The sequence below is a fragment of the Haliaeetus albicilla genome, chromosome 23 (genome assembly GCF_947461875.1).
Source record: "Haliaeetus albicilla chromosome 23, bHalAlb1.1, whole genome shotgun sequence".
NCBI classification, from domain to species: Eukaryota; Metazoa; Chordata; class Aves; order Accipitriformes; family Accipitridae; genus Haliaeetus; species Haliaeetus albicilla.
The window spans coordinates 13102390-13129277 of NC_091505.1; the positions used below are offsets into that span (position 1 = coordinate 13102390).

General features: G+C 52.7%; 2 protein-coding genes across 2 annotated transcripts; one reads left to right on the top strand and one right to left on the bottom strand.

Moving 5' to 3' along the window:
- Positions 1–5287: 5287 nt before the first annotated feature.
- LOC138690727 (40-kDa huntingtin-associated protein-like) lies at positions 5288–6812 on the bottom strand. The gene has a single exon (XM_069811231.1). It carries the CDS (start codon positions 6768–6770, stop codon positions 5679–5681), a length of 1092 nt encoding a protein of 363 aa, XP_069667332.1. The 5' UTR covers positions 6771–6812; the 3' UTR covers positions 5288–5678.
- Positions 6813–18979: 12167 nt separating this feature from the next.
- LOC138690728 (40-kDa huntingtin-associated protein-like) lies at positions 18980–20506 on the top strand. Its single transcript, XM_069811244.1, has one exon. The coding sequence runs from the start codon at positions 19024–19026 to the stop codon at positions 20113–20115; it is 1092 nt and encodes a 363-aa protein (XP_069667345.1). The 5' UTR covers positions 18980–19023; the 3' UTR covers positions 20116–20506.
- The last annotated feature ends 6382 nt before the right edge of the window (positions 20507–26888 follow it).

A 26888-nucleotide genomic window follows, 5' to 3' on the forward strand; every position in this document is an offset into this window, starting at 1 on the left:
GCTGGCCTGTTTGAGTTAATGCCTAGGCTGTGGTGATGCTGGGACGTGACCTATTGTGTAAACTGAAAGCGCAAGTAGCATTTTCTGGTAAGTCTATTCAGCTACACGTGCCTGAAGAAACAGCATGGAGACCCCAGTTGTGTCTATTGACTGAAAAGAAACAAGAGGGGACTAGAATCTCAGAGGAAATTCTGGATGCTGTAATACCCCTGGCATAGGCCTCCAAGAAACCTGGATGAGACAAAAACGCTACTCCGGTAAAAGTTGAATTAAAATTGGGAGCTCAACTGGTAAGGAAAAAACCAGTATCCTATGAAGTTAAGAGGTCAGAGTGGGCTTAGAACCATTGATTCATACTTTTGTGCAGCATGGACTGCTGCGGGAATGTCAGTCAGAGCGTAACACCCCCATCTTAGCAGCTAAGGAACCTCAAACTCAAGAGTATCCGTTGGCACAAGACTTGGGAGAAAGTCACAGCTGACATACACCCAGTTGTCCCAAATCCCTATACCGAGAAAAATCACAGCTGATGTACACCCAGCTGTCCCAAATCCTTATACCTTGTTGTCGGCAATACCAGAAGATAGTGTGTGTTTTACAGTGTTAGATCCAAAAGATGCCCCTTGGAAGAAGAAAGCCAGAAGATGCTCGCCTTTGAGTGGGAGAGTCCTACCACAGGGAGGAAAATACAACTCTGCTGGACCATGCTGCCACCAGGATTCAAGAATAGCCCAACACTGTTTGGTAATGTGCTTGCCAAGGAATTGGAAGATTGGCCATTACTTTCCTACAGCACGTAGATGACTCCCTACTTGGGGCAAAGACTGAACAAGAATGTAAAATTGCAACTACAGAGTTGCTGAAATTTCTTGGGACTGGCTGGATATCGAGTATCTCAGAAAAAGGCTCAAATAATACAGACCACTGTAACTTACTTGGGATTTGAGCTATCTCAGGGAAAGAGGGAACTAGGCGCAGAAAGAAAAGCAGCTATTTGTCTAATAGCTCCCCCGCCCCGCTCTAAGAGAGAACGACAAGGGTTCTTGGGAATGGCTGGAATGCTGTAGACTCTGGATACCAAATTTCAGCCCAATTGCCAAACCATTATACGTGGCTATGAAGGGGCCTGGAGAAACTTTGGAATGGACACCAGAGTGCCCGAAAGGATTCGAGTCCATTAAACCTGAACTAATGAGAGCCCCTGCTCTGGGTCTGCCAGACTTAAGCAAACCCTTTACGTTATATGTGCATGAGAAGCAATACATAGCACTGGGAGTCCTGACTCAGACTCTGGGAGACTGGAAAAGACCAGTAGCTTACTTCTCCAAGCAGTGAGAAAAAGTAAGCGAAGGATGGCCTGCATGTTTGAGAGCTGTGGTTGCAGTGGTGCTGTTAGTTAAAGCCCAGAAATTAACCTTGGGGCAGCCTTATCACAGTTTTTGTACCACATGCAGTGATAGCTGTACTTGAACAAAAGGGGCACCACTGGATCTCTCCTAGCAGGTTAGCCCAAGGTCAGCTGGTGCTGATCAAACAGGACGATGTCACTTTAAAAATGTCTTTGACCTTGAATCCTGCCACTTCTAATGCCCACAGACAAAAAGGGAGAGCTGGAACATGACTGCCTGCAGGTTACGGAGCAGGTATACTCTAGCCGACCTGATTTGAAAGATGTGACAACATTAATCAACCCAGAAACTGAACTTTTTACAGGTGGAAGCAGCTTCACGGTGAATGGAGAACAGAAAGCTGGGTATGCTGTGATAACCCTACAAGAGGAAGCTGAAGCATGAGCATTGCCACCCCAATACCTCCGCTCACAAAGCAGAAATCATAGCTCTAACTCGAGCTTTAGAGCTATCCAAAGATAAAAAGGTAAACATACACACAGACTCCAAATATACATTGGGAGCAGTCCACGCACATGGAGCCATTTGGAAAGAGCGTGGGCTGTTACCCTCTCAAGGAACTCCTATCAAATACGGCCCAGAGATTTTAAAATGGCTGCAAGCTGTTCTAGGACCAAAAGAAGTTGCAACTGTACGTTGCAAAGCTCACCAGAAAGGACAAACCGAGATAGTCAAAGGACATCGAAAGGCAGATGGAACGGCTAAAAGAGTTGCAGAAAGGGCATCACCGACTGGGGCACTGATCCCACCAAGAGAAGTTCAATGGGAACCTCCAGACTATTCTGAAGAGGAGGATCGGCTTGCCAAATATTTGGAATGTACCATATCAGAGGAAGGTTGGTGGGCAACTAAAGACGGACAGGTATTGATCACCACCCCAGCGGTAAGAGAAATACTGAGGAAAACCCACAATGCATCCCATACGGGAGCAGATGCTTTGGCTGCAAGCGTTAAAAGATATGCTGTAGGAACAAAAATGCAAAAATTAGCCAATATAATTGTAGGACAAGGTCAGCGGTATTGCAAGAATAATCCAAAAATTCAAAGAAAGCCTCCTTTCGGAGAAGCACGACAAGGCCGAACCCCAGGGGAATACTGGCAAATAGATTTTTCTGAATTACCAAAATGTAATCAGTTTAAGTATCTTCTGGTTTTGGCAGACACTTCTTCTGGGTGGCCTGAAGCCTTCCCGTGCCATACCAACAAATCTAGAGAAGTAGTTAGAATATTGCTCAAAGAAGCGATTCCAAGATTCAGCATCCCACAAAGGATGTCATCAGACAGCGGGCCTCACTTTATAGCTGAAGTAGTTCAGGGGGTCACCAAGTTCCTACAAATATAACAGGATCTACATACACCTTGGAGATGCCAATCAAGTGGGAAGGTAAAAAGGATGAATCGGACCCTAAAGAGACAAATCTCAAAGTTGTGTCAGGAAACACAAATGAAGTGGGTAGATGTCCTACCTACAGCATTAATGAGAATTCGGATTACTCCTAGAGTAAGAGAAGGAGTGAGTCCTTTTGAAATTCTGTATGGGAAACCATATCCTGTAAACCGGACAACAGGAAAAGGGGACCAAATGCACATGAAGGGAGAGGAAACGTTTATCAATTATTACCCTTGTCACAGACTTTTATCTTCCTTGCACGGGTACCCTAACCAGCGAGCTCCTTCACCTTTAGACTCGCTGGTGCACAATTTTAACCCGCAGATGAAGTTTACATCCGTACCTAGAAAGATGAGCCTTTGAAAGAAAGGCGGAAAGGACCTTACCTGGTGCTACTTATTACTTATACCGCTGTGAAAGTAAAGGGTACAGATTCGTGGGTACACTATACCCGCGTGAAGAAAGCTCTGCAGAAGGAATGGATCTCTGTAAAGATGGGACCACTGAAGCTCTCTCGATCCCAGTGAACTGTGGCTGGGACTCTGAACAAGTCATATATTGAGTTAGACTGTACACAAGGCCTAGTAACATTGTATTGCATTTTGATAACTATTTTCATACCTTTGTGAATGTAAATTATGTAGACAGACAGATTTCTTTAAGAAAAAAACATGAAGGAACTAAGGGGGGGGGGGTAATACTCCTCTGTTGCCTACGGATAAAGTTAAAAGATGCCAGGGTGTTCTGTGGGGAACCAGGAAATCCACGGGAGCAGAACTGGCATTTTACTTTGATGCAAAAACCAAGATAAATGGCAAACAAGTCCAATTGTTGGATTTGTACTCATTTCCCCCATTTAAGTTTACGGGTAAAAAGGTTATTGAGCCATGTAACAATTGCTTTAATAGCTTTTGCATGTATTTACGCACTAATATCTTGTGTTGTTAAAGGCTGTTCTACTATTGGATCTAAGGTTTATGGGAAAATAATTTGAGGTGAGACCGATATAAGAGAAACCACACTGAGGTTCCTCTTTTACAGTCTCAAATGGCGGGGGAGAGGGAGGAGGGCGGGGTAGCCGTGTTTGAGCTAATGCCTAGGCTCTGATGATACTGCTTAATTTAGGGTTAGACGTGATGCATTGTCCTTTAAGGAGGAGCATTGCTCAACAGTTTCACTATGCAGGCCTGATTACTTAGTAAGGCATGATACAAACGACTATGCCCTTGAAGAAGAACTAAGAGACTGATAAAAAGGGAACATGCTGCCCCAGAAGGCGCCAAAGGCCAGATGATTGCCAAAGAAACATGAAGTCAGAAAAAAAGAAACATGAAGTCAGAAATACTGCAGGAACTAAGGGAAAGGTAAAGGCAGCAGGAGGAGATCACGACCACTGCCTCAATTCAAGACTGGAAACACTTGCTCTTGCCACCCCCCCCCCCATCCCCCGCCACCTGCAAGGGCCATGCTTCCTAATTTACATAGCAAGCAAGGCTAATTGAAATATAACTGACCAATAGTAGGTGAGATGGTGTCTACCAATGTGCCAATAAACGTAAATTTAGGCGGGTTTTTACTAATCATGTAACAGGATAAATACGTTGTAGTTCTTTGGTGTGGTGTGCTAGCTTTGTGGAATGATCACCTCGCACCCACCTTTGCGCAAACATGAAATAAGGATCTCGGCTCTGCGTGTAAGATTGGCTTATTGCGCACCGGGTACCGAACCCCACTTATGGGACAACAGGAACACCTACCCTGCCCATCCCACTGTGATGGCAGCCAGCACCTGGCTGACCCCCCGCCATTCTCCAAAGGCCCCTTGTAACCGTGCTTCAATTTACTCTCATCTCCTCGCAAGCTCTGATCGCATTTATAATCCCAATTAGGATCAACCGGAGGCCAGGCAGTCCCATTTCCTCCTGGCTGTAGGGTTAACTCTGCATCCTTTTCAATTATCTTATCTTTCTCGTCTGGACAGAACAACTCTCTCAATAACAGGTTAACATCGACCCAGGATGGATTATATCCCAAACAAATATTAGAAAATAATGACACACATCAACCCACATCTTCCCTTAACCTGCGCATCGTCTTCCCCACACAACCAAAGCCCCGGAGTTCCACGGTGATGGGTGTACGCGTGTAACACACTGGAGGTGGGGGTGGAATGTTTCACACACAGACACATGTCCCCCCAGCTGCACTGCAAGAGCATTAGAGATAACATTAGACACCTCAGGGTGAAGCCCAACAGAAGCAGTGGGGACAGCAGAGGCAATCAGGGGCTGGGGGGGGGGGGCCATCAACAAGCAGTACAGTGGGAGGAGTATACGGTGGTGCAGAGACCGACTCTGCCAGCTGTTCTACAGCAGATGTAGTCAGGCAACCACTTGCAGGTCAGCAACCAACTCCTCCGGTCCACCCCAAGAGCCAAACGCATGGCCTCACGCTGGCTGCAGTGTCTTTCTTCGGGAAGCACACAAAATTAAAATCTCACTTTAATGTGGTGGGGTTTTTTTAAAAGGCAACTCCAGCAACACTTGACTCCCAGACGTGCAAACCTTCCAACACATGTACCCGGGGCGATACGCTCCCAGCAAGTTCTCCTGTCTGCAAACTGCAGCCGGTTCTTTAAGGAACAGCCTGGTTCTGCCTCAACCCGGCCTTTCTGCTTTGGGATTACGCTTTTTCGGTCATGACAACTTGCAACACGTACAGCGAGCAGTTTACTACGACGCAAGATAAACGAGTGGGTGAAGGCATTCGCTTGTCAGTTATCACTCGCTTCTGTTGGAGCACTCCTATTAACACTGACACAGCTCGTGGCTTAAGTTACAAGTCCAAGCCTGGGCAAGGTCCGTCTGTGCCGGTGGCGCTCAGAGCCCCTGTCCAGCGGGACTGAGCATCTCCTGCAGCACCAGGTGCAGCAGGTGGTTCTGCTCGGCGCTGAGCAGCGGCCACAGCTCGGCCTGCAGGGCCTTCAGCGCCTCCGCGTCCTTCTCCTGGCACGCCAGCACGGCCGACTGCAACAGCAGGAAGAGCTCGGCCGGCAGGTAGCTCGCCGCCGGCGGCAGCCCGCCGCCGGCCCCGGGGCCACCCCCGGGCCCGGGCCCCGGCCCCGCGCCGCCCTCCGGCGCCTCCCAGCAGTACTGCTCCAGCGTCCGGGCGTGCTCGGGCAGCAGCTTGGCGGGCGGCGGCTGCAGCAGCAGCAGCAGCAGCACCCGCGATACCTCGCAGCGCGCCAGCACGTCCAGGAAGGCGCCGCCGGGCGCGGGCGCGGCCCCGCCGCCGCCGCCCAGCCCCAGCCCGGCCCCGGCCAGCGCCTGCGCCCGCGTCAGCGTCGCCAGCGCGCCGGCGTAGTCGCGGCCCAGCAGCAGGCAGGAGGCGCGCTCGGCCAGGCAGCGCAGCGCCTCCAGGGGCAGCCGCGCCGCCGCCAGCAGCTCGGCCGCCCGCTGCAGGGGCGCGGCGGCGCGGGCGGGCCGGCCCGTGTCGCGCAGCGCCGCCGCCAGCTCCAGGCACAGCCCGGCCGCCAGCGCCGGCTGCCCCCGCTCCAGGTGCAGGCGGGAGGCGAAGGCGCCGCAGCTCTGCGCCGCCGCCACGTGCTCGCCAAAGCCGCCGCGCAGCCCCAGGCGCTGCCGCAGGTCCCGCTCCTGGCGCAGGAAGAGCCGCGCCGCCTCGGCCAGGGCGGCCGCCTCGGCGGGCCCGTGGAAGAGGCTCTGGGCGCAGCGCGCCACGGCCAGCTGGCACCAGGCCGCGTAGGGCAGGCTCTCCTGGGCGCGCAGCTCCCGCGCCAGCGCCGCGAACTGCTCCGCCGCCTCCGCCACGTTCGGCTTCCGCAGGAACCGCCGCCGCAGCTTGGCCGACACCAGCCGGTACCGCGACAGGAAGTCCCCGTCGCCGCCGAGGCCCGGCCCGGCGCCGCCCGCCCCGCCGGGGCCGGAGCTGGAGCTGCCCGCCGCCGACAGCATCGCGCGCCGCCCGGAACTGACGCGCGCCGCGCCGCGCCGCTCCGCCTCGCGCGCCGCTGGCCAATCGGCGCCCGCTCCGGGGTCACGCGGACGGCGGGGCGGGGCTATTACAGACAGAGACGCGATCTCGGCGGCGCCCCGCCCATACGGGGGCGTGCTCATTTGTGGCGGGTCCCGCCCCCGGACTGGGGCGTGGCGCCAAGTGTGCTCCTCCGCAGCTGGGGCGGCTCCGGGAGAGCGGCAGTGTAGCGGAGCAAGGGCTCTGGGATTAGGCCGCTAGCAGCCACGTTCAGACAAGAAGAGTTCACCCAAATGGTAGCAAGTGGGTGAGACTCTGGGCCAAAGGCTTTGTGGGGACAGGAATTTTACATGAGTTCAAAGGGTGACAGATAAACACTTGGATGAGAGAGCTGTTGGGGTTCATAAATAGATAAATCACGTCTGACTCTGGAAATCCCCAGCGCTGAAAATATTTGGTCCCAGACCATGTAAGTGGGTGGGGGAACTATCACGTGCTTGCCTGCTTCTTGCTTTTCCCTGAGCATCCGCTTACAGAACTGCCAGGGGCAAGGTCCTGTGGTGGGCAGGCCCTTGGTCTGGATGAGAGAGGGTGTTCTTACACTCCTATATATATGAGCACATATGTGAGCTGAGGTGACATGGCTGGGGAGCCCTGCGGGGTCCTCTGCAGCCAGACTTCCCTTCTGCTCTCCCCCCACTCCTGAATATCATATTGCACAGGCTTGGTGGCTGGCAGCACTCAGCTTTCAGCTCGTCCCAAAAAAGCGCAGAGCAGCTGTGTGGTTGCTGTGACATGTAGGCATTTTCCTACACCATCCTACTGATGTCCCATGAGTACACTGGTAAAAGGTTAGTACCAAAGGACAACATGAGTGTCAATGCCTGAAACTGAAGTTCAAGTTCAGTACTTCACTTTGATGCTCAGAGTTCAATTCCTGTAATAAAAAAAACCAAACAGAATTATAAGAAAAACCCACTCTGACCTATGCTCTTAGCTCACAAAAGGTACTGCAAAGCTGGCAAGTGAAACTGAAGTGTGATTGATAATGTAGCTCATCCCTCTGTGAGTCTTCAGAATGAGTAAAAAATTCCCCAAGCAAGTGATGATGCTGCAGCATAACAATGCTCACAAAACACCAGCTCGCAACAGCTGCAGAGACCACAAGCTGCCAGTGTCTCACTGTGCTGCAAGACAGCCTGCAAGCTGCGGGTCACTGTGCTTCCTGTGCTTGAAGCTAAGCACGGGCAGTAGCCACACATCCTCAGGACTACAGACCTTATTCCTGCTCCCCGTCCTAGCAGATCCCTCTGCTCTGCCAAACTCTGGACTGGGCTGCACAGCCAGGCTGGTGCCAACCCAGTGGTACCAGCCAGTCTAATAGAAGACGTCCCTCCCTTCAAACCTGGCCTTACTTCTCTCCTTTATGCCCTCATGGCTCCCACCCAGGGTGGTAGGGACCGAGAGCTCACTCCTCCCAGCTCTGTCCCTGGGCCCTTTCAGGAGCTGGGTTGCTCCAGAAGGGCTGGGCAGGAACACGGGGGACGCAAGTGTGGCAGTGTGCTTATCCATATGGATATGTTTGAAAGTGGCTGACAACCAGCCAACTGGTGCTGTAGAAATGCCCTTTCAAATCTCCTGGCCTTTCTTGGTTTACAGTTACTTCTCTGCCTGCCAGCTGGAAGGTCTGCTTAGGTGTATCTCTCCTAATATCATATTGCATTACTCAGCAAGGGCTAGAGGTCAAGCTGATACAGCACAAGATGCTGGGACGAGCTGGAGAAATCAGGAGTTTGACAGCCTCTGACCTCCGTTCTTCAGGTTTTAAGATTTCCATGGCTGGAACAAACCCTCCTCCCTTACTCATTTTCTACACTGGCCCTGCAGGGAAGCCATGGTTTCTCTCTGGAGGGAAGCAGCACCTGGAGCTCACTCACCCAGGGCAGGGATGCTGTCGGGGCACAGGTTGTCCGAGGAGCATAGCCAAGGTGTTTCAAATCAAGCCACATGCACCTGCTGGTGAAGCAACCTGTGGATCTGGATTTCACTCCTGTTTCCCAGAGCCACTAAGTCGGTATGTGATAGTGCCTTGTGGTGGAACAGAGGATGGCAGGTGACCCAGCCCATCCCCAGGTCTGGGTTAGGCTTCAGTGTCAAGCCTGAGGCTGCTGATACTGGGAAGGCAGGCTGGGGGGCTCCTGCCGAGGGGAGACAGATGAGCAACAGATTTCCGCTGGCCTGGGAAGCGGCATTTCTGCAGGAGGGCAGCTGGTGCTGACACAAGCCCCGGCAGCACAGCGCCTGCCCGCAGGCTTCCTGTGCAAGTCCCTGCCAAGGGTTAAGAGCACAGGCAGGTACAAGCAGGAGTTTCTCTCCAGACTGCGTGACTGGTGACTTGTCCTATTTTTGACGGGTCTGAACGCATCTGGACCTAAAGTCTCTCACAGGGCATCTGTAGGGTGGGAAGCAGGAGGGTAGGATGTAGACACCTTTCTCCAAGGGGCTCAGACCCCTGTTAGCCCTCACGAGCTGCCTTGCAGTCCCCATGCTGTGATCACAGCAGGGATTTCTGGTGCGGAGAGCTCTGCGCTGCCCGCGCTACTGACAGACGTTTCGCACTGCTGACATTCAGACGCATGTGGCCAGAGGACTGACTCACTCCTTGAGACCTGCTTCATTTACTGCCCTTTGGGAGTCATGCTGGAACACGAGTAGCAGATTAAGAGATCCTGAGTTCAGGTCCCTCCAGGGGGCACGAGGAGCTGCCTGTGTGGCTGGAGACAGGTGTATTTGTGGGAAGATGTCGCGGTAGAGACGGACACGACAAGTAATAGATCATGCAAAATGGCTACTTTATTGTTCTAACACACCTTTGTATACCTTTCTTTAGAGTATGTGTTAGTATATGATTGGTTTGGTTAGTAACTAACAATTCATGATTGGTGAGTTCGTTAGGACGGTTCTTCTTATCACTATCTTGTTTTTGTACCGGTCTTCTCGGATCTTTCCGGACTCTTCAAGGATATACTACAAGCTGCTCAAGGTTGCACTGTTCTCGAACTGTCAGGAATTCCGTAGACTCGTTGCATTCCCCGACAGGAAGAGGGGCTGCAGGACTTGCCATAGGACTGGGAGGATGCTGGGCTCGACACTGAGCTCTGCCCAGCCACCTCAGCTGTTGTTGCCTCCCCCTGCTTGCGTGTACAGCAGCGCTGACAGCACAGAGGGTGCTGCCCCATCCGTGGTCAGGACAACTGTGTACAGCTCCATTTGCTCTCTCAACCCCGGCCAGACCCTGCAGCAGCAGGCGGTGATGAGCAGCATACGAAAGGATTTCTCCTTTCCACTGCCATCACCTGCCTACTCCTCCCCTGCCTGCTGGCGCTATTTGCATCTGTGTGGGCGCACCTCACGCTGCTCTATGAGCTTAATCCGGTAATGTGGAAACAGTCTGCAGAATGATCTGCTCCACACAAGTGGCTGTTGTGCTTTCAGTCTGGAATGAGGGCTGGGGGACAAGCCACCTGTCTCCTCTCTGTGCAATTCCCATGCCCAGAGGAGCTGTCCTGGCAGCTCTGGTCTGTCTCCGCACCACCCCAGCCAGACACTTGGTGCAGGCAATGCTGGGGATATCATTTGGGCAGGGCTGAAGCCAGTGCAGGATCAGGCCAAAGGTCTCCAAGAAAATAGATGCTTAAAGGACTTCCAGCTGAACTGCTTCCACCTCGGCATGTGCAAAAGCTGGGGGAACTCCCCTCCTTCTGCCCGCATACACCTATGCTCGCAGCCCCAACACCATGGGGTAGCTGGGAGTAGCAGTGCACCGCTGTGCCCCACCTCCCTGTGGCTGAGCTCTCCCCTAAGTTTGTGGCATCCCCTGTGGTGCCCAAGGGCAGTGGATGATGCGGCATGGGGTGCTTTCATGAGGCATATCAGGTTTGGCTTGCAGATTGACCCATGCTGGTGCGAATGAGCTGATTTGGAGAGAGCAGCACTCTGGGCTGGACCACTGCTCTCTCCAAATTGGCTCACTAACATGAGGTGCTGCTGTGGCCAGTGCTTGCTTGGGGAATTGGGTGCATGGGGTGCATTGAAGAGCCTGCATCAGGATAAACCCCTGCAAAATGCACCCCTTCTCCAGGGCCAGAAGGGGAAAACCCCACCAAGCCCACATGGGAGGAGCAGGGAAACCACAGAGGACGTTTGTCACGGTGAGACCTGTCACCACCAGCCAAGGGGTTATCGGGGCCCCAGTGAGAGCAGGAACCACTGTCACAGCAGAGGAAGGAGCAGAGGAGAGATGCTGAGAGAGGTAGGTGACTCTGGGGTGGCTTTTCTTCTTGCTGTGTGCTAGGTAAGCACACCCTGCTAAATAGCAAAATCTGCGGTTCCTCAGCAGGGGAAAACCACGTTTTTGCTTGTACATGAGCAACCCAATGGGTATAGCAAACATTAATTCAGACGACATGCAGCATGATACATATGGGTATCTTGGTGTTGTTAAGGGACACTGCTGAGGTCTGTCTGATCCTCTCTGAGGCTGGGAAAACAAACCCACACTTGGCTGTTCCTTCATTGCCATTCCTCTGCTCTCACATCAGATACCCGGGCTTCACTCAGGAGCAAGACCCCTCCACCAGACTCTTCCCTCCCACCCAAGTCTTTCCTATGCCCATCCCTTCTCCCCCTGTGATCCTGGCATTTGCAAGGTGCAGGACAGTGGCACAGGTCTGCAGTTCTCCACCAGCAGTGATGGTGCAGGGGGGTGCAGTCATGCTGCTGGTCCCAGTGGCTAGGCTGCAGCTCTGATGCCGGGCGCTGCATGCATGTGTGTGCCTGTGTGGTTTTGGTCTCAGCCCTCTTCTCATGACTTTACCCACAGCTGCTTTTCCATCCATGGTGCAAAGCCACAGGGCTCCTCTGCCAGCGACGGAAGGCAGAGAGTAAGCCCACATCAGGGATGGAGGCACTGCAGCCGTGGTGGCCCAGCTCTCCCCAGCCCTGCTGGGGACTGACCCCAGAAACACTTTGCATGCCCACAAGCTCCTGTTTCCCCTGGTCAGGGATAGGAGGCCTGGCTCCTTCCAGTCCCTCACGCTTGTGAGAGACTGAAAGAGTTAATATCTCAAACATTGTGGTGAGGCAAGTTCTGCTTAACTAAACAACGAACTCTTCATAAAAATGAACTCTGCCTAGCAAGGAACCACAGGTGAAAAGAAGCCGATCAGCAACAGGACAGGGAGAGCATGCTGGAGGGTGCACTGCTGTGTGTTCTGAGATGCTGTTCTGAAATGCTGAGCAGGACAGCTCACCATGCATGACAAAAGATCACGTCTGCAGGGAAGGGGAAGTTACTCCCCAAACAACCCCCAAGTCCCAAAGACTCACAAACTGCTCATGACTGTAGAAGATTTTAGAAATTTAGGACTATTAAGACTGTTAGAAATTAATATAAAATGAGTTAAGGTTATTATTGGAACTGAGCTGCTCAACAAGCCATGAACAGCTTTTTCAGCCCGCCCCCCTGTATAGCCCCAATCCAGGACCAGTTTTAAAACCCAGTCAAGCTAATCAGTAGAGACAGATCAAACAAAAGATGAAAAATCAGCAAGATACAGGTGCTTAGCTGGGGACTGATTAAAATATGTAGAGTTTACAAAGGTAAAGGTGAAATAGTTAATGGAACAACCAGAGAGGTTTTCTCAGAATTGTGTAGGTATCAGACTTCAAGGTAAAGGGGATGAGAAGATGACTGACCCAAGATGGACTTCAAAAACCAGAGGATGATGACCAGACTGAATGAGACAAGAATTGATGAGATAAGATGATGATGAATGATAACAACATGGGAACCCGAGATCAACTGGAAAATTACAAAGACTTTGGACTGAGATAATGAACTACCTAAAGGGTATATAAAATCAAGAGAAAATTTTGTGGGTTGCCATTCACTGTGGTGGTGGCCCAACTCTTAGTTGTTAATAAAGCAAACCTAGAGAAACCCATGACTGAGAATTCTTTAACAATGACACCTAATTGGCCTAATAAATTTGAGTGCCCGCCCAAAGGAGAGGGAAGGATGATAAAAGGACACAAACTGAAGCCCCGGGTGCGCAAGTCCACTGGAATTGGACCCCTTGGCTGACTGAACCAACGCTGGACTCAGGACCGTTGAAATCTTTCTCTTTTCCTTTTTCTCTCTCTGTCTTAGTCTCTCTTTCTTTTTCCTTTTCCATAATCCCTACACCGCATCCCTTTAAGACATAAAACTGTTGACCAAGTCTGGGACTAAGAAAGAATCCAGCTGCCCCTAGGCCCTTCTCTGAGAAGGAGTCTAGAAAGCAAGCTGGTCTGCCTTGAACCTCGTGACTCAACAGGAGGGATCTTCTTCCCTAAATTGATGTATATGGTTACCACGGGTTATCTGGTTTACTGAGATAGTTCCATGCTAATTCCTGTTGTGAGAAACCTTATGCCTCCCAAGTTCAGTTTGCTTCTGTCATGAATAAGATGTTTAACTGATTGTTTGGTGTCGTTTCACTTTAATTTGGCCCGAGGGAATTCCAAATTCAATATGACTTCCTGGTCTGTCCAGTCCGGGTTGTAACAATGCTTCACTCCCCTTCCTGCTTTCCATGATGTCTGTTGCGGAGGAATCACAGGGGACATCACACACAGACCAATGTGATCAAGTGAAGCCCATTTACTACAACTTTTAGCACAGTTATATACCTTATGCGTTTGTGCACGCGCCTTATACAATACTCTAATTGGTACAATACCCCATTTCACGCGACGCTATCTTATCCTCTATTGGCTGTGCAAGCTTCTTCACGAGGTGTCCAGCAGTTACTTATCTCATTCGTCGGCATCCAGGAGTTGTTTGTCAGGCTCTTCTTATCTTCCTTTTTCCCAGCGTACAAGGACACAGCGTCCTTGTCTGCTTCAGCACTTTGTAAACTTATGCTTCATTCCCAGCTAAAGGCTGGATTGCTCACATGCCCTTGCCCAGCCCAGAAATCCTCAACAGATGTCGAGTGACCCATAGCTGCAAAACCCTCCAACTTTCTTCCCACTTGCCCCAACTTCTCTAACAGACTGCTCTGCTCCCTTCATACCTCCCCAGCATGGACTGCAGGGCAGAGCCAGCCTCGGGCGCTTTAGGACAAGGCAGCAGAGCTAGCTGGATTTGCTGCTTGCAACACACAGTGCTTTAAAAACGCTATCGATTGAATGCCTCAAATTCACAGTTCTGCCTTGCTGCATGGGGGTGATGCCACTGGGTACCTCATTGCTTCAAGCTGGATCCCTGCAGCATCCATGTGCGCCTGCATATGCACTCACCACAATGCCTCTTACCTCGGGAGGCTGTGCAGGTCCCTGCAAGGGCAGGAACTGCGTGTGTGCACAGACTGACTATCGATACAAACGTATAGAGAGCTGCGTGTGTGTCGTGCAGGGGTGCATGCATGTATGTACAGCTCTGTGTGGGTATGTGCATGCATGTGCAATTGCATGGCAGCATGACCTTCACGTGCAAGTGAGAGTCGGTACAGTGATACACACACTTTGTGTGTGTCTGCACACTTGTGACTACTATGGAGCTGTGACAGTTTGCCTGAGCGTGCACAGCTGTGCTACAGTCCCCATGCCTGTGTGTGACTCCAGCCATGCTTGAGCCCATGTGTGTGGCAGGTGTCCCTGCCTGTCCTGGGTGCCTTCTGCTGAGCCCGCAGCTCTCCCCACCCAGCCCCAGCCCCACTTTTCCCACCAGCTATAGCCCCCACCTGAGTTAGGTGGCCTCAGTAGCCCCCGCTCCCTCTTCCCCCCAACACTCACTCCCTACGACAAAAACATCCCAGTGACTCATAGCAAGAAGAAAAGCCACCCCAGAGTCACCTACCTCTCTCAGCATCTCTCCTCTGCTCCTTCCTCTGCTGTGACAGTGGTTCCTGCTCTCACTGGGGCCCCGATAACCCCTTGGCTGGTGGTGACAGGTCTCACCGTGACAAACGTCCTCTGTGGTTTCCCTGCTCCTCCCATGTGGGCTTGGTGGGGTTTTCCCCTTCTGGCCCTGGAGAAGGGGTGCATTTTGCAGGGGTTTATCCTGATGCAGGCTCTTCAATGCACCCCATGCACCCAATTCCCCAAGCAAGCACTGGCCACAGCAGCACCTCATGTTAGTGAGCCAATTTGGAGAGAGCAGTGGTCCAGCCCAGAGTGCTGCTCTCTCCAAATCAGCTCATTCGCACCAGCATGGGTCAATCTGCAAGCCAAACCTGATATGCCTCATGAAAGCACCCCATGCCGCATCATCCACTGCCCTTGGGCACCACAGGGGATGCCACAAACTTAGGGGAGAGCTCAGCCACAGGGAGGTGGGGCACAGCGGTGCACTGCTACTCCCAGCTACCCCATGGTGTTGGGGCTGCGAGCATAGGTGTATGCGGGCAGAAGGAGGGGAGTTCCCCCAGCTTTTGCACATGCCGAGGTGGAAGCAGTTCAGCTGGAAGTCCTTTAAGCATCTATTTTCTTGGAGACCTTTGGCCTGATCCTGCACTGGCTTCAGCCCTGCCCAAATGATATCCCCAGCATTGCCTGCACCAAGTGTCTGGCTGGGGTGGTGCGGAGACAGACCAGAGCTGCCAGGACAGCTCCTCTGGGCATGGGAATTGCACAGAGAGGAGACAGGTGGCTTGTCCCCCAGCCCTCATTCCAGACTGAAAGCACAACAGCCACTTGTGTGGAGCAGATCATTCTGCAGACTGTTTCCACATTACCGGATTAAGCTCATAGAGCAGCGTGAGGTGCGCCCACACAGATGCAAATAGCGCCAGCAGGCAGGGGAGGAGTAGGCAGGTGATGGCAGTGGAAAGGAGAAATCCTTTCGTATGCTGCTCATCACCGCCTGCTGCTGCAGGGTCTGGCCGGGGTTGAGAGAGCAAATGGAGCTGTACACAGTTGTCCTGACCACGGATGGGGCAGCACCCTCTGTGCTGTCAGCGCTGCTGTACACGCAAGCAGGGGGAGGCAACAACAGCTGAGGTGGCTGGGCAGAGCTCAGTGTCGAGCCCAGCATCCTCCCAGTCCTATGGCAAGTCCTGCAGCCCCTCTTCCTGTCGGGGAATGCAACGAGTCTACGGAATTCCTGACAGTTCGAGAACAGTGCAACCTTGAGCAGCTTGTAGTATATCCTTGAAGAGTCCGGAAAGATCCGAGAAGACCGGTACAAAAACAAGATAGTGATAAGAAGAACCGTCCTAACGAACTCACCAATCATGAATTGTTAGTTACTAACCAAACCAATCATATACTAACACATACTCTAAAGAAAGGTATACAAAGGTGTGTTAGAACAATAAAGTAGCCATTTTGCATGATCTATTACTTGTCGTGTCCGTCTCTACCGCGACATCTTCCCACAAATACACCTGTCTCCAGCCACACAGGCAGCTCCTCGTGCCCCCTGGAGGGACCTGAACTCAGGATCTCTTAATCTGCTACTCGTGTTCCAGCATGACTCCCAAAGGGCAGTAAATGAAGCAGGTCTCAAGGAGTGAGTCAGTCCTCTGGCCACATGCGTCTGAATGTCAGCAGTGCGAAACGTCTGTCAGTAGCGCGGGCAGCGCAGAGCTCTCCGCACCAGAAATCCCTGCTGTGATCACAGCATGGGGACTGCAAGGCAGCTCGTGAGGGCTAACAGGGGTCTGAGCCCCTTGGAGAAAGGTGTCTACATCCTACCCTCCTGCTTCCCACCCTACAGATGCCCTGTGAGAGACTTTAGGTCCAGATGCGTTCAGACCCGTCAAAAATAGGACAAGTCACCAGTCACGCAGTCTGGAGAGAAACTCCTGCTTGTACCTGCCTGTGCTCTTAACCCTTGGCAGGGACTTGCACAGGAAGCCTGCGGGCAGGCGCTGTGCTGCCGGGGCTTGTGTCAGCACCAGCTGCCCTCCTGCAGAAATGCCGCTTCCCAGGCCAGCGGAAATCTGTTGCTCATCTGTCTCCCCTCGGCAGGAGCCCCCCAGCCTGCCTTCCCAGTATCAGCAGCCTCAGGCTTGACACTGAAGCCTAACCCAGACCTGGGGATGGGCTGGGTCACCTGCCATCCTCTGTTCCACCACAAGGCACTATCACATACCGACTTAGTGGCTCTGGGAAACAGGAGTGAAATCCAGATCCACAGGTTGCTTCACCAGCAGGTGCATGTGGCTTGATTTGAAACACCTTGGCTATGCTCCTCGGACAACCTGTGCCCCGACAGCATCCCTGCCCTGGGTGAGTGAGCTCCAGGTGCTGCTTCCCTCCAGAGAGAAACCATGGCTTCCCTGCAGGGCCAGTGTAGAAAATGAGTAAGGGAGGAGGGTTTGTTCCAGCCATGGAAATCTTAAAACCTGAAGAACGGAGGTCAGAGGCTGTCAAACTCCTGATTTCTCCAGCTCGTCCCAGCATCTTGTGCTGTATCAGCTTGACCTCTAGCCCTTGCTGAGTAATGCAATATGATATTAGGAGAGATACACCTAAGCAGACCTTCCAGCTGGCAGGCAGAGAAGTAACTGTAAACCAAGAAAGGCCAGGAGATTTGAAAGGGCATTTCTACAGCACCAGTTGGCTGGTTGTCAGCCACTTTCAAACATATCCATATGGATAAGCACACTGCCACACTTGCGTCCCCCGTGTTCCTGCCCAGCCCTTCTGGAGCAACCCAGCTCCTGAAAGGGCCCAGGGACAGAGCTGGGAGGAGTGAGCTCTCGGTCCCTACCACCCTGGGTGGGAGCCATGAGGGCATAAAGGAGAGAAGTAAGGCCAGGTTTGAAGGGAGGGACGTCTTCTATTAGACTGGCTGGTACCACTGGGTTGGCACCAGCCTGGCTGTGCAGCCCAGTCCAGAGTTTGGCAGAGCAGAGGGATCTGCTAGGACGGGGAGCAGGAATAAGGTCTGTAGTCCTGAGGATGTGTGGCTACTGCCCGTGCTTAGCTTCAAGCACAGGAAGCACAGTGACCCGCAGCTTGCAGGCTGTCTTGCAGCACAGTGAGACACTGGCAGCTTGTGGTCTCTGCAGCTGTTGCGAGCTGGTGTTTTGTGAGCATTGTTATGCTGCAGCATCATCACTTGCTTGGGGAATTTTTTACTCATTCTGAAGACTCACAGAGGGATGAGCTACATTATCAATCACACTTCAGTTTCACTTGCCAGCTTTGCAGTACCTTTTGTGAGCTAAGAGCATAGGTCAGAGTGGGTTTTTCTTATAATTCTGTTTGGTTTTTTTTATTACAGGAATTGAACTCTGAGCATCAAAGTGAAGTACTGAACTTGAACTTCAGTTTCAGGCATTGACACTCATGTTGTCCTTTGGTACTAACCTTTTACCAGTGTACTCATGGGACATCAGTAGGATGGTGTAGGAAAATGCCTACATGTCACAGCAACCACACAGCTGCTCTGCGCTTTTTTGGGACGAGCTGAAAGCTGAGTGCTGCCAGCCACCAAGCCTGTGCAATATGATATTCAGGAGTGGGGGGAGAGCAGAAGGGAAGTCTGGCTGCAGAGGACCCCGCAGGGCTCCCCAGCCATGTCACCTCAGCTCACATATGTGCTCATATATATAGGAGTGTAAGAACACCCTCTCTCATCCAGACCAAGGGCCTGCCCACCACAGGACCTTGCCCCTGGCAGTTCTGTAAGCGGATGCTCAGGGAAAAGCAAGAAGCAGGCAAGCACGTGATAGTTCCCCCACCCACTTACATGGTCTGGGACCAAATATTTTCAGCGCTGGGGATTTCCAGAGTCAGACGTGATTTATCTATTTATGAACCCCAACAGCTCTCTCATCCAAGTGTTTATCTGTCACCCTTTGAACTCATGTAAAATTCCTGTCCCCACAAAGCCTTTGGCCCAGAGTCTCACCCACTTGCTACCATTTGGGTGAACTCTTCTTGTCTGAACGTGGCTGCTAGCGGCCTAATCCCAGAGCCCTTGCTCCGCTACACTGCCGCTCTCCCGGAGCCGCCCCAGCTGCGGAGGAGCACACTTGGCGCCACGCCCCAGTCCGGGGGCGGGACCCGCCACAAATGAGCACGCCCCCGTATGGGCGGGGCGCCGCCGAGATCGCGTCTCTGTCTGTAATAGCCCCGCCCCGCCGTCCGCGTGACCCCGGAGCGGGCGCCGATTGGCCAGCGGCGCGCGAGGCGGAGCGGCGCGGCGCGGCGCGCGTCAGTTCCGGGCGGCGCGCGATGCTGTCGGCGGCGGGCAGCTCCAGCTCCGGCCCCGGCGGGGCGGGCGGCGCCGGGCCGGGCCTCGGCGGCGACGGGGACTTCCTGTCGCGGTACCGGCTGGTGTCGGCCAAGCTGCGGCGGCGGTTCCTGCGGAAGCCGAACGTGGCGGAGGCGGCGGAGCAGTTCGCGGCGCTGGCGCGGGAGCTGCGCGCCCAGGAGAGCCTGCCCTACGCGGCCTGGTGCCAGCTGGCCGTGGCGCGCTGCGCCCAGAGCCTCTTCCACGGGCCCGCCGAGGCGGCCGCCCTGGCCGAGGCGGCGCGGCTCTTCCTGCGCCAGGAGCGGGACCTGCGGCAGCGCCTGGGGCTGCGCGGCGGCTTTGGCGAGCACGTGGCGGCGGCGCAGAGCTGCGGCGCCTTCGCCTCCCGCCTGCACCTGGAGCGGGGGCAGCCGGCGCTGGCGGCCGGGCTGTGCCTGGAGCTGGCGGCGGCGCTGCGCGACACGGGCCGGCCCGCCCGCGCCGCCGCGCCCCTGCAGCGGGCGGCCGAGCTGCTGGCGGCGGCGCGGCTGCCCCTGGAGGCGCTGCGCTGCCTGGCCGAGCGCGCCTCCTGCCTGCTGCTGGGCCGCGACTACGCCGGCGCGCTGGCGACGCTGACGCGGGCGCAGGCGCTGGCCGGGGCCGGGCTGGGGCTGGGCGGCGGCGGCGGGGCCGCGCCCGCGCCCGGCGGCGCCTTCCTGGACGTGCTGGCGCGCTGCGAGGTATCGCGGGTGCTGCTGCTGCTGCTGCTGCAGCCGCCGCCCGCCAAGCTGCTGCCCGAGCACGCCCGGACGCTGGAGCAGTACTGCTGGGAGGCGCCGGAGGGCGGCGCGGGGCCGGGGCCCGGGCCCGGGGGTGGCCCCGGGGCCGGCGGCGGGCTGCCGCCGGCGGCGAGCTACCTGCCGGCCGAGCTCTTCCTGCTGTTGCAGTCGGCCGTGCTGGCGTGCCAGGAGAAGGACGCGGAGGCGCTGAAGGCCCTGCAGGCCGAGCTGTGGCCGCTGCTCAGCGCCGAGCAGAACCACCTGCTGCACCTGGTGCTGCAGGAGATGCTCAGTCCCGCTGGACAGGGGCTCTGAGCGCCACCGGCACAGACGGACCTTGCCCAGGCTTGGACTTGTAACTTAAGCCACGAGCTGTGTCAGTGTTAATAGGAGTGCTCCAACAGAAGCGAGTGATAACTGACAAGCGAATGCCTTCACCCACTCGTTTATCTTGCGTCGTAGTAAACTGCTCGCTGTACGTGTTGCAAGTTGTCATGACCGAAAAAGCGTAATCCCAAAGCAGAAAGGCCGGGTTGAGGCAGAACCAGGCTGTTCCTTAAAGAACCGGCTGCAGTTTGCAGACAGGAGAACTTGCTGGGAGCGTATCGCCCCGGGTACATGTGTTGGAAGGTTTGCACGTCTGGGAGTCAAGTGTTGCTGGAGTTGCCTTTTAAAAAAACCCCACCACATTAAAGTGAGATTTTAATTTTGTGTGCTTCCCGAAGAAAGACACTGCAGCCAGCGTGAGGCCATGCGTTTGGCTCTTGGGGTGGACCGGAGGAGTTGGTTGCTGACCTGCAAGTGGTTGCCTGACTACATCTGCTGTAGAACAGCTGGCAGAGTCGGTCTCTGCACCACCGTATACTCCTCCCACTGTACTGCTTGTTGATGGCCCCCCCCCCCCAGCCCCTGATTGCCTCTGCTGTCCCCACTGCTTCTGTTGGGCTTCACCCTGAGGTGTCTAATGTTATCTCTAATGCTCTTGCAGTGCAGCTGGGGGGACATGTGTCTGTGTGTGAAACATTCCACCCCCACCTCCAGTGTGTTACACGCGTACACCCATCACCGTGGAACTCCGGGGCTTTGGTTGTGTGGGGAAGACGATGCGCAGGTTAAGGGAAGATGTGGGTTGATGTGTGTCATTATTTTCTAATATTTGTTTGGGATATAATCCATCCTGGGTCGATGTTAACCTGTTATTGAGAGAGTTGTTCTGTCCAGACGAGAAAGATAAGATAATTGAAAAGGATGCAGAGTTAACCCTACAGCCAGGAGGAAATGGGACTGCCTGGCCTCCGGTTGATCCTAATTGGGATTATAAATGCGATCAGAGCTTGCGAGGAGATGAGAGTAAATTGAAGCACGGTTACAAGGGGCCTTTGGAGAATGGCGGGGGGTCAGCCAGGTGCTGGCTGCCATCACAGTGGGATGGGCAGGGTAGGTGTTCCTGTTGTCCCATAAGTGGGGTTCGGTACCCGGTGCGCAATAAGCCAATCTTACACGCAGAGCCGAGATCCTTATTTCATGTTTGCGCAAAGGTGGGTGCGAGGTGATCATTCCACAAAGCTAGCACACCACACCAAAGAACTACAACGTATTTATCCTGTTACATGATTAGTAAAAACCCGCCTAAATTTACGTTTATTGGCACATTGGTAGACACCATCTCACCTACTATTGGTCAGTTATATTTCAATTAGCCTTGCTTGCTATGTAAATTAGGAAGCATGGCCCTTGCAGGTGGCGGGGGATGGGGGGGGGGGTGGCAAGAGCAAGTGTTTCCAGTCTTGAATTGAGGCAGTGGTCGTGATCTCCTCCTGCTGCCTTTACCTTTCCCTTAGTTCCTGCAGTATTTCTGACTTCATGTTTCTTTTTTTCTGACTTCATGTTTCTTTGGCAATCATCTGGCCTTTGGCGCCTTCTGGGGCAGCATGTTCCCTTTTTATCAGTCTCTTAGTTCTTCTTCAAGGGCATAGTCGTTTGTATCATGCCTTACTAAGTAATCAGGCCTGCATAGTGAAACTGTTGAGCAATGCTCCTCCTTAAAGGACAATGCATCACGTCTAACCCTAAATTAAGCAGTATCATCAGAGCCTAGGCATTAGCTCAAACACGGCTACCCCGCCCTCCTCCCTCTCCCCCGCCATTTGAGACTGTAAAAGAGGAACCTCAGTGTGGTTTCTCTTATATCGGTCTCACCTCAAATTATTTTCCCATAAACCTTAGATCCAATAGTAGAACAGCCTTTAACAACACAAGATATTAGTGCGTAAATACATGCAAAAGCTATTAAAGCAATTGTTACATGGCTCAATAACCTTTTTACCCGTAAACTTAAATGGGGGAAATGAGTACAAATCCAACAATTGGACTTGTTTGCCATTTATCTTGGTTTTTGCATCAAAGTAAAATGCCAGTTCTGCTCCCGTGGATTTCCTGGTTCCCCACAGAACACCCTGGCATCTTTTAACTTTATCCGTAGGCAACAGAGGAGTATTACCCCCCCCCCCTTAGTTCCTTCATGTTTTTTTCTTAAAGAAATCTGTCTGTCTACATAATTTACATTCACAAAGGTATGAAAATAGTTATCAAAATGCAATACAATGTTACTAGGCCTTGTGTACAGTCTAACTCAATATATGACTTGTTCAGAGTCCCAGCCACAGTTCACTGGGATCGAGAGAGCTTCAGTGGTCCCATCTTTACAGAGATCCATTCCTTCTGCAGAGCTTTCTTCACGCGGGTATAGTGTACCCACGAATCTGTACCCTTTACTTTCACAGCGGTATAAGTAATAAGTAGCACCAGGTAAGGTCCTTTCCGCCTTTCTTTCAAAGGCTCATCTTTCTAGGTACGGATGTAAACTTCATCTGCGGGTTAAAATTGTGCACCAGCGAGTCTAAAGGTGAAGGAGCTCGCTGGTTAGGGTACCCGTGCAAGGAAGATAAAAGTCTGTGACAAGGGTAATAATTGATAAACGTTTCCTCTCCCTTCATGTGCATTTGGTCCCCTTTTCCTGTTGTCCGGTTTACAGGATATGGTTTCCCATACAGAATTTCAAAAGGACTCACTCCTTCTCTTACTCTAGGAGTAATCCGAATTCTCATTAATGCTGTAGGTAGGACATCTACCCACTTCATTTGTGTTTCCTGACACAACTTTGAGATTTGTCTCTTTAGGGTCCGATTCATCCTTTTTACCTTCCCACTTGATTGGCATCTCCAAGGTGTATGTAGATCCTGTTATATTTGTAGGAACTTGGTGACCCCCTGAACTACTTCAGCTATAAAGTGAGGCCCGCTGTCTGATGACATCCTTTGTGGGATGCTGAATCTTGGAATCGCTTCTTTGAGCAATATTCTAACTACTTCTCTAGATTTGTTGGTATGGCACGGGAAGGCTTCAGGCCACCCAGAAGAAGTGTCTGCCAAAACCAGAAGATACTTAAACTGATTACATTTTGGTAATTCAGAAAAATCTATTTGCCAGTATTCCCCTGGGGTTCGGCCTTGTCGTGCTTCTCCGAAAGGAGGCTTTCTTTGAATTTTTGGATTATTCTTGCAATACCGCTGACCTTGTCCTACAATTATATTGGCTAATTTTTGCATTTTTGTTCCTACAGCATATCTTTTAACGCTTGCAGCCAAAGCATCTGCTCCCGTATGGGATGCATTGTGGGTTTTCCTCAGTATTTCTCTTACCGCTGGGGTGGTGATCAATACCTGTCCGTCTTTAGTTGCCCACCAACCTTCCTCTGATATGGTACATTCCAAATATTTGGCAAGCCGATCCTCCTCTTCAGAATAGTCTGGAGGTTCCCATTGAACTTCTCTTGGTGGGATCAGTGCCCCAGTCGGTGATGCCCTTTCTGCAACTCTTTTAGCCGTTCCATCTGCCTTTCGATGTCCTTTGACTATCTCGGTTTGTCCTTTCTGGTGAGCTTTGCAACGTACAGTTGCAACTTCTTTTGGTCCTAGAACAGCTTGCAGCCATTTTAAAATCTCTGGGCCGTATTTGATAGGAGTTCCTTGAGAGGGTAACAGCCCACGCTCTTTCCAAATGGCTCCATGTGCGTGGACTGCTCCCAATGTATATTTGGAGTCTGTGTGTATGTTTACCTTTTTATCTTTGGATAGCTCTAAAGCTCGAGTTAGAGCTATGATTTCTGCTTTGTGAGCGGAGGTATTGGGGTGGCAATGCTCATGCTTCAGCTTCCTCTTGTAGGGTTATCACAGCATACCCAGCTTTCTGTTCTCCATTCACCGTGAAGCTGCTTCCACCTGTAAAAAGTTCAGTTTCTGGGTTGATTAATGTTGTCACATCTTTCAAATCAGGTCGGCTAGAGTATACCTGCTCCGTAACCTGCAGGCAGTCATGTTCCAGCTCTCCCTTTTTGTCTGTGGGCATTAGAAGTGGCAGGATTCAAGGTCAAAGACATTTTTAAAGTGACATCGTCCTGTTTGATCAGCACCAGCTGACCTTGGGCTAACCTGCTAGGAGAGATCCAGTGGTGCCCCTTTTGTTCAAGTACAGCTATCACTGCATGTGGTACAAAAACTGTGATAAGGCTGCCCCAAGGTTAATTTCTGGGCTTTAACTAACAGCACCACTGCAACCACAGCTCTCAAACATGCAGGCCATCCTTCGCTTACTTTTTCTCACTGCTTGGAGAAGTAAGCTACTGGTCTTTTCCAGTCTCCCAGAGTCTGAGTCAGGACTCCCAGTGCTATGTATTGCTTCTCATGCACATATAACGTAAAGGGTTTGCTTAAGTCTGGCAGACCCAGAGCAGGGGCTCTCATTAGTTCAGGTTTAATGGACTCGAATCCTTTCGGGCACTCTGGTGTCCATTCCAAAGTTTCTCCAGGCCCCTTCATAGCCACGTATAATGGTTTGGCAATTGGGCTGAAATTTGGTATCCAGAGTCTACAGCATTCCAGCCATTCCCAAGAACCCTTGTCGTTCTCTCTTAGAGCGGGGCGGGGGAGCTATTAGACAAATAGCTGCTTTTCTTTCTGCGCCTAGTTCCCTCTTTCCCTGAGATAGCTCAAATCCCAAGTAAGTTACAGTGGTCTGTATTATTTGAGCCTTTTTCTGAGATACTCGATATCCAGCCAGTCCCAAGAAATTTCAGCAACTCTGTAGTTGCAATTTTACATTCTTGTTCAGTCTTTGCCCCAAGTAGGGAGTCATCTACGTGCTGTAGGAAAGTAATGGCCAATCTTCCAATTCCTTGGCAAGCACATTACCAAACAGTGTTGGGCTATTCTTGAATCCTGGTGGCAGCATGGTCCAGCAGAGTTGTATTTTCCTCCCTGTGGTAGGACTCTCCCACTCAAAGGCGAGCATCTTCTGGCTTTCTTCTTCCAAGGGGCATCTTTTGGATCTAACACTGTAAAACACACACTATCTTCTGGTATTGCCGACAACAAGGTATAAGGATTTGGGACAGCTGGGTGTACATCAGCTGTGATTTTTCTCGGTATAGGGATTTGGGACAACTGGGTGTATGTCAGCTGTGACTTTCTCCCAAGTCTTGTGCCAACGGATACTCTTGAGTTTGAGGTTCCTTAGCTGCTAAGATGGGGGTGTTACGCTCTGACTGACATTCCCGCAGCAGTCCATGCTGCACAAAAGTATGAATCAATGGTTCTAAGCCCACTCTGACCTCTTAACTTCATAGGATACTGGTTTTTTCCTTACCAGTTGAGCTCCCAATTTTAATTCAACTTTTACCGGAGTAGCGTTTTTGTCTCATCCAGGTTTCTTGGAGGCCTATGCCAGGGGTATTACAGCATCCAGAATTTCCTCTGAGATTCTAGTCCCCTCTTGTTTCTTTTCAGTCAATAGACACAACTGGGGTCTCCATGCTGTTTCTTCAGGCACGTGTAGCTGAATAGACTTACCAGAAAATGCTACTTGCGCTTTCAGTTTACACAATAGGTCACGTCCCAGCATCACCACAGCCTAGGCATTAACTCAAACAGGCCAGCCCATCAACAGCCAGCGATTGGCTTGTGGATTCCCACGGCACCCCATCAGAGTCAGGTAGTCTCTGCTCACACCTACGAGATGTGGCCTGGGGCAGCTCTGAGGAGAGCTCTGCCGGCAGCACGGCAGCACCAGGGGAGGGTCGTGGTGGGGACCCCAGGCCATGAGGCAGGGTGGTTGTGCGAGAAACGGCTGCTGTGAGCCACCCAGCTCCTGCCCGCCCTCAGGTGCACTGGGCTGGCTGTGGTGCACGCAGACGCTTCCCTCCACGGCCTGCGTCCGGAGGAAGCGGGGACTCATGCTGCGGATCAGCCCGGTGACGTGACCTGTCTGGGCACCCACACCCAGCGGAGATGAGAAGCTGGTGTCTCGAGTGACAGAGGGCTGAAAAAGCCTCATGCAGCTGCTGGGCTCCACGCTGCTGTACAAGGAGCCTTTGCAGTGGCCCTGGCAGTGATTACATTACAGCAACAAGCAGGAGATGCAATCACCCTTTGGCTTGATTGCATTCTGACAATCACCAGGCACAGATGTGAGGAGGGGCTGCCTGGCAAGTGGGGCCTGAAGAGAGGAATTGGAGCCATAAGCTTCTCAAAGGGGAGCATGCCTGCCTGAGGCAGGGTAGCCTTCAGCCTGGGAGGCCAAAACCTGCCACCTTGGGCCCTTCTCAAGGCAACCTTCCTCAGCTCCAAGGCAACTACATCTCTCCTGAGCGCAGTGGCCAATGCTGCACAAGGACAGCTGGCTGCAGTCTCTGGACCAGCAGTGCAGAGGAGCATCCCGGGCATGGTGAAGGGCCTGATGGCAGAGAGAACAGCTCAGCCCCAAACAGCAGCTGGACTGTAGACAGAGACCTGCACGCACTCGCTGAGGAACTGGCCCGGTCCCCCATGCTGATGCCCTTGGACAAGGGCAGACATCTGCACCCTCTGCCCATGGCTACCACTGCAGACCAGGCTGGGCCTGACCAGCTGAAGCTTAAATACCCATCAGGGTGAGGGGCTGACAGGGGTTGGTCAAGAGCAGGGGGTTTTGGCAACACAAAGTTGGTGAGGACCACAGGCCCACCCAGGAGCTGGCTCAGATGCAGGTGTGGC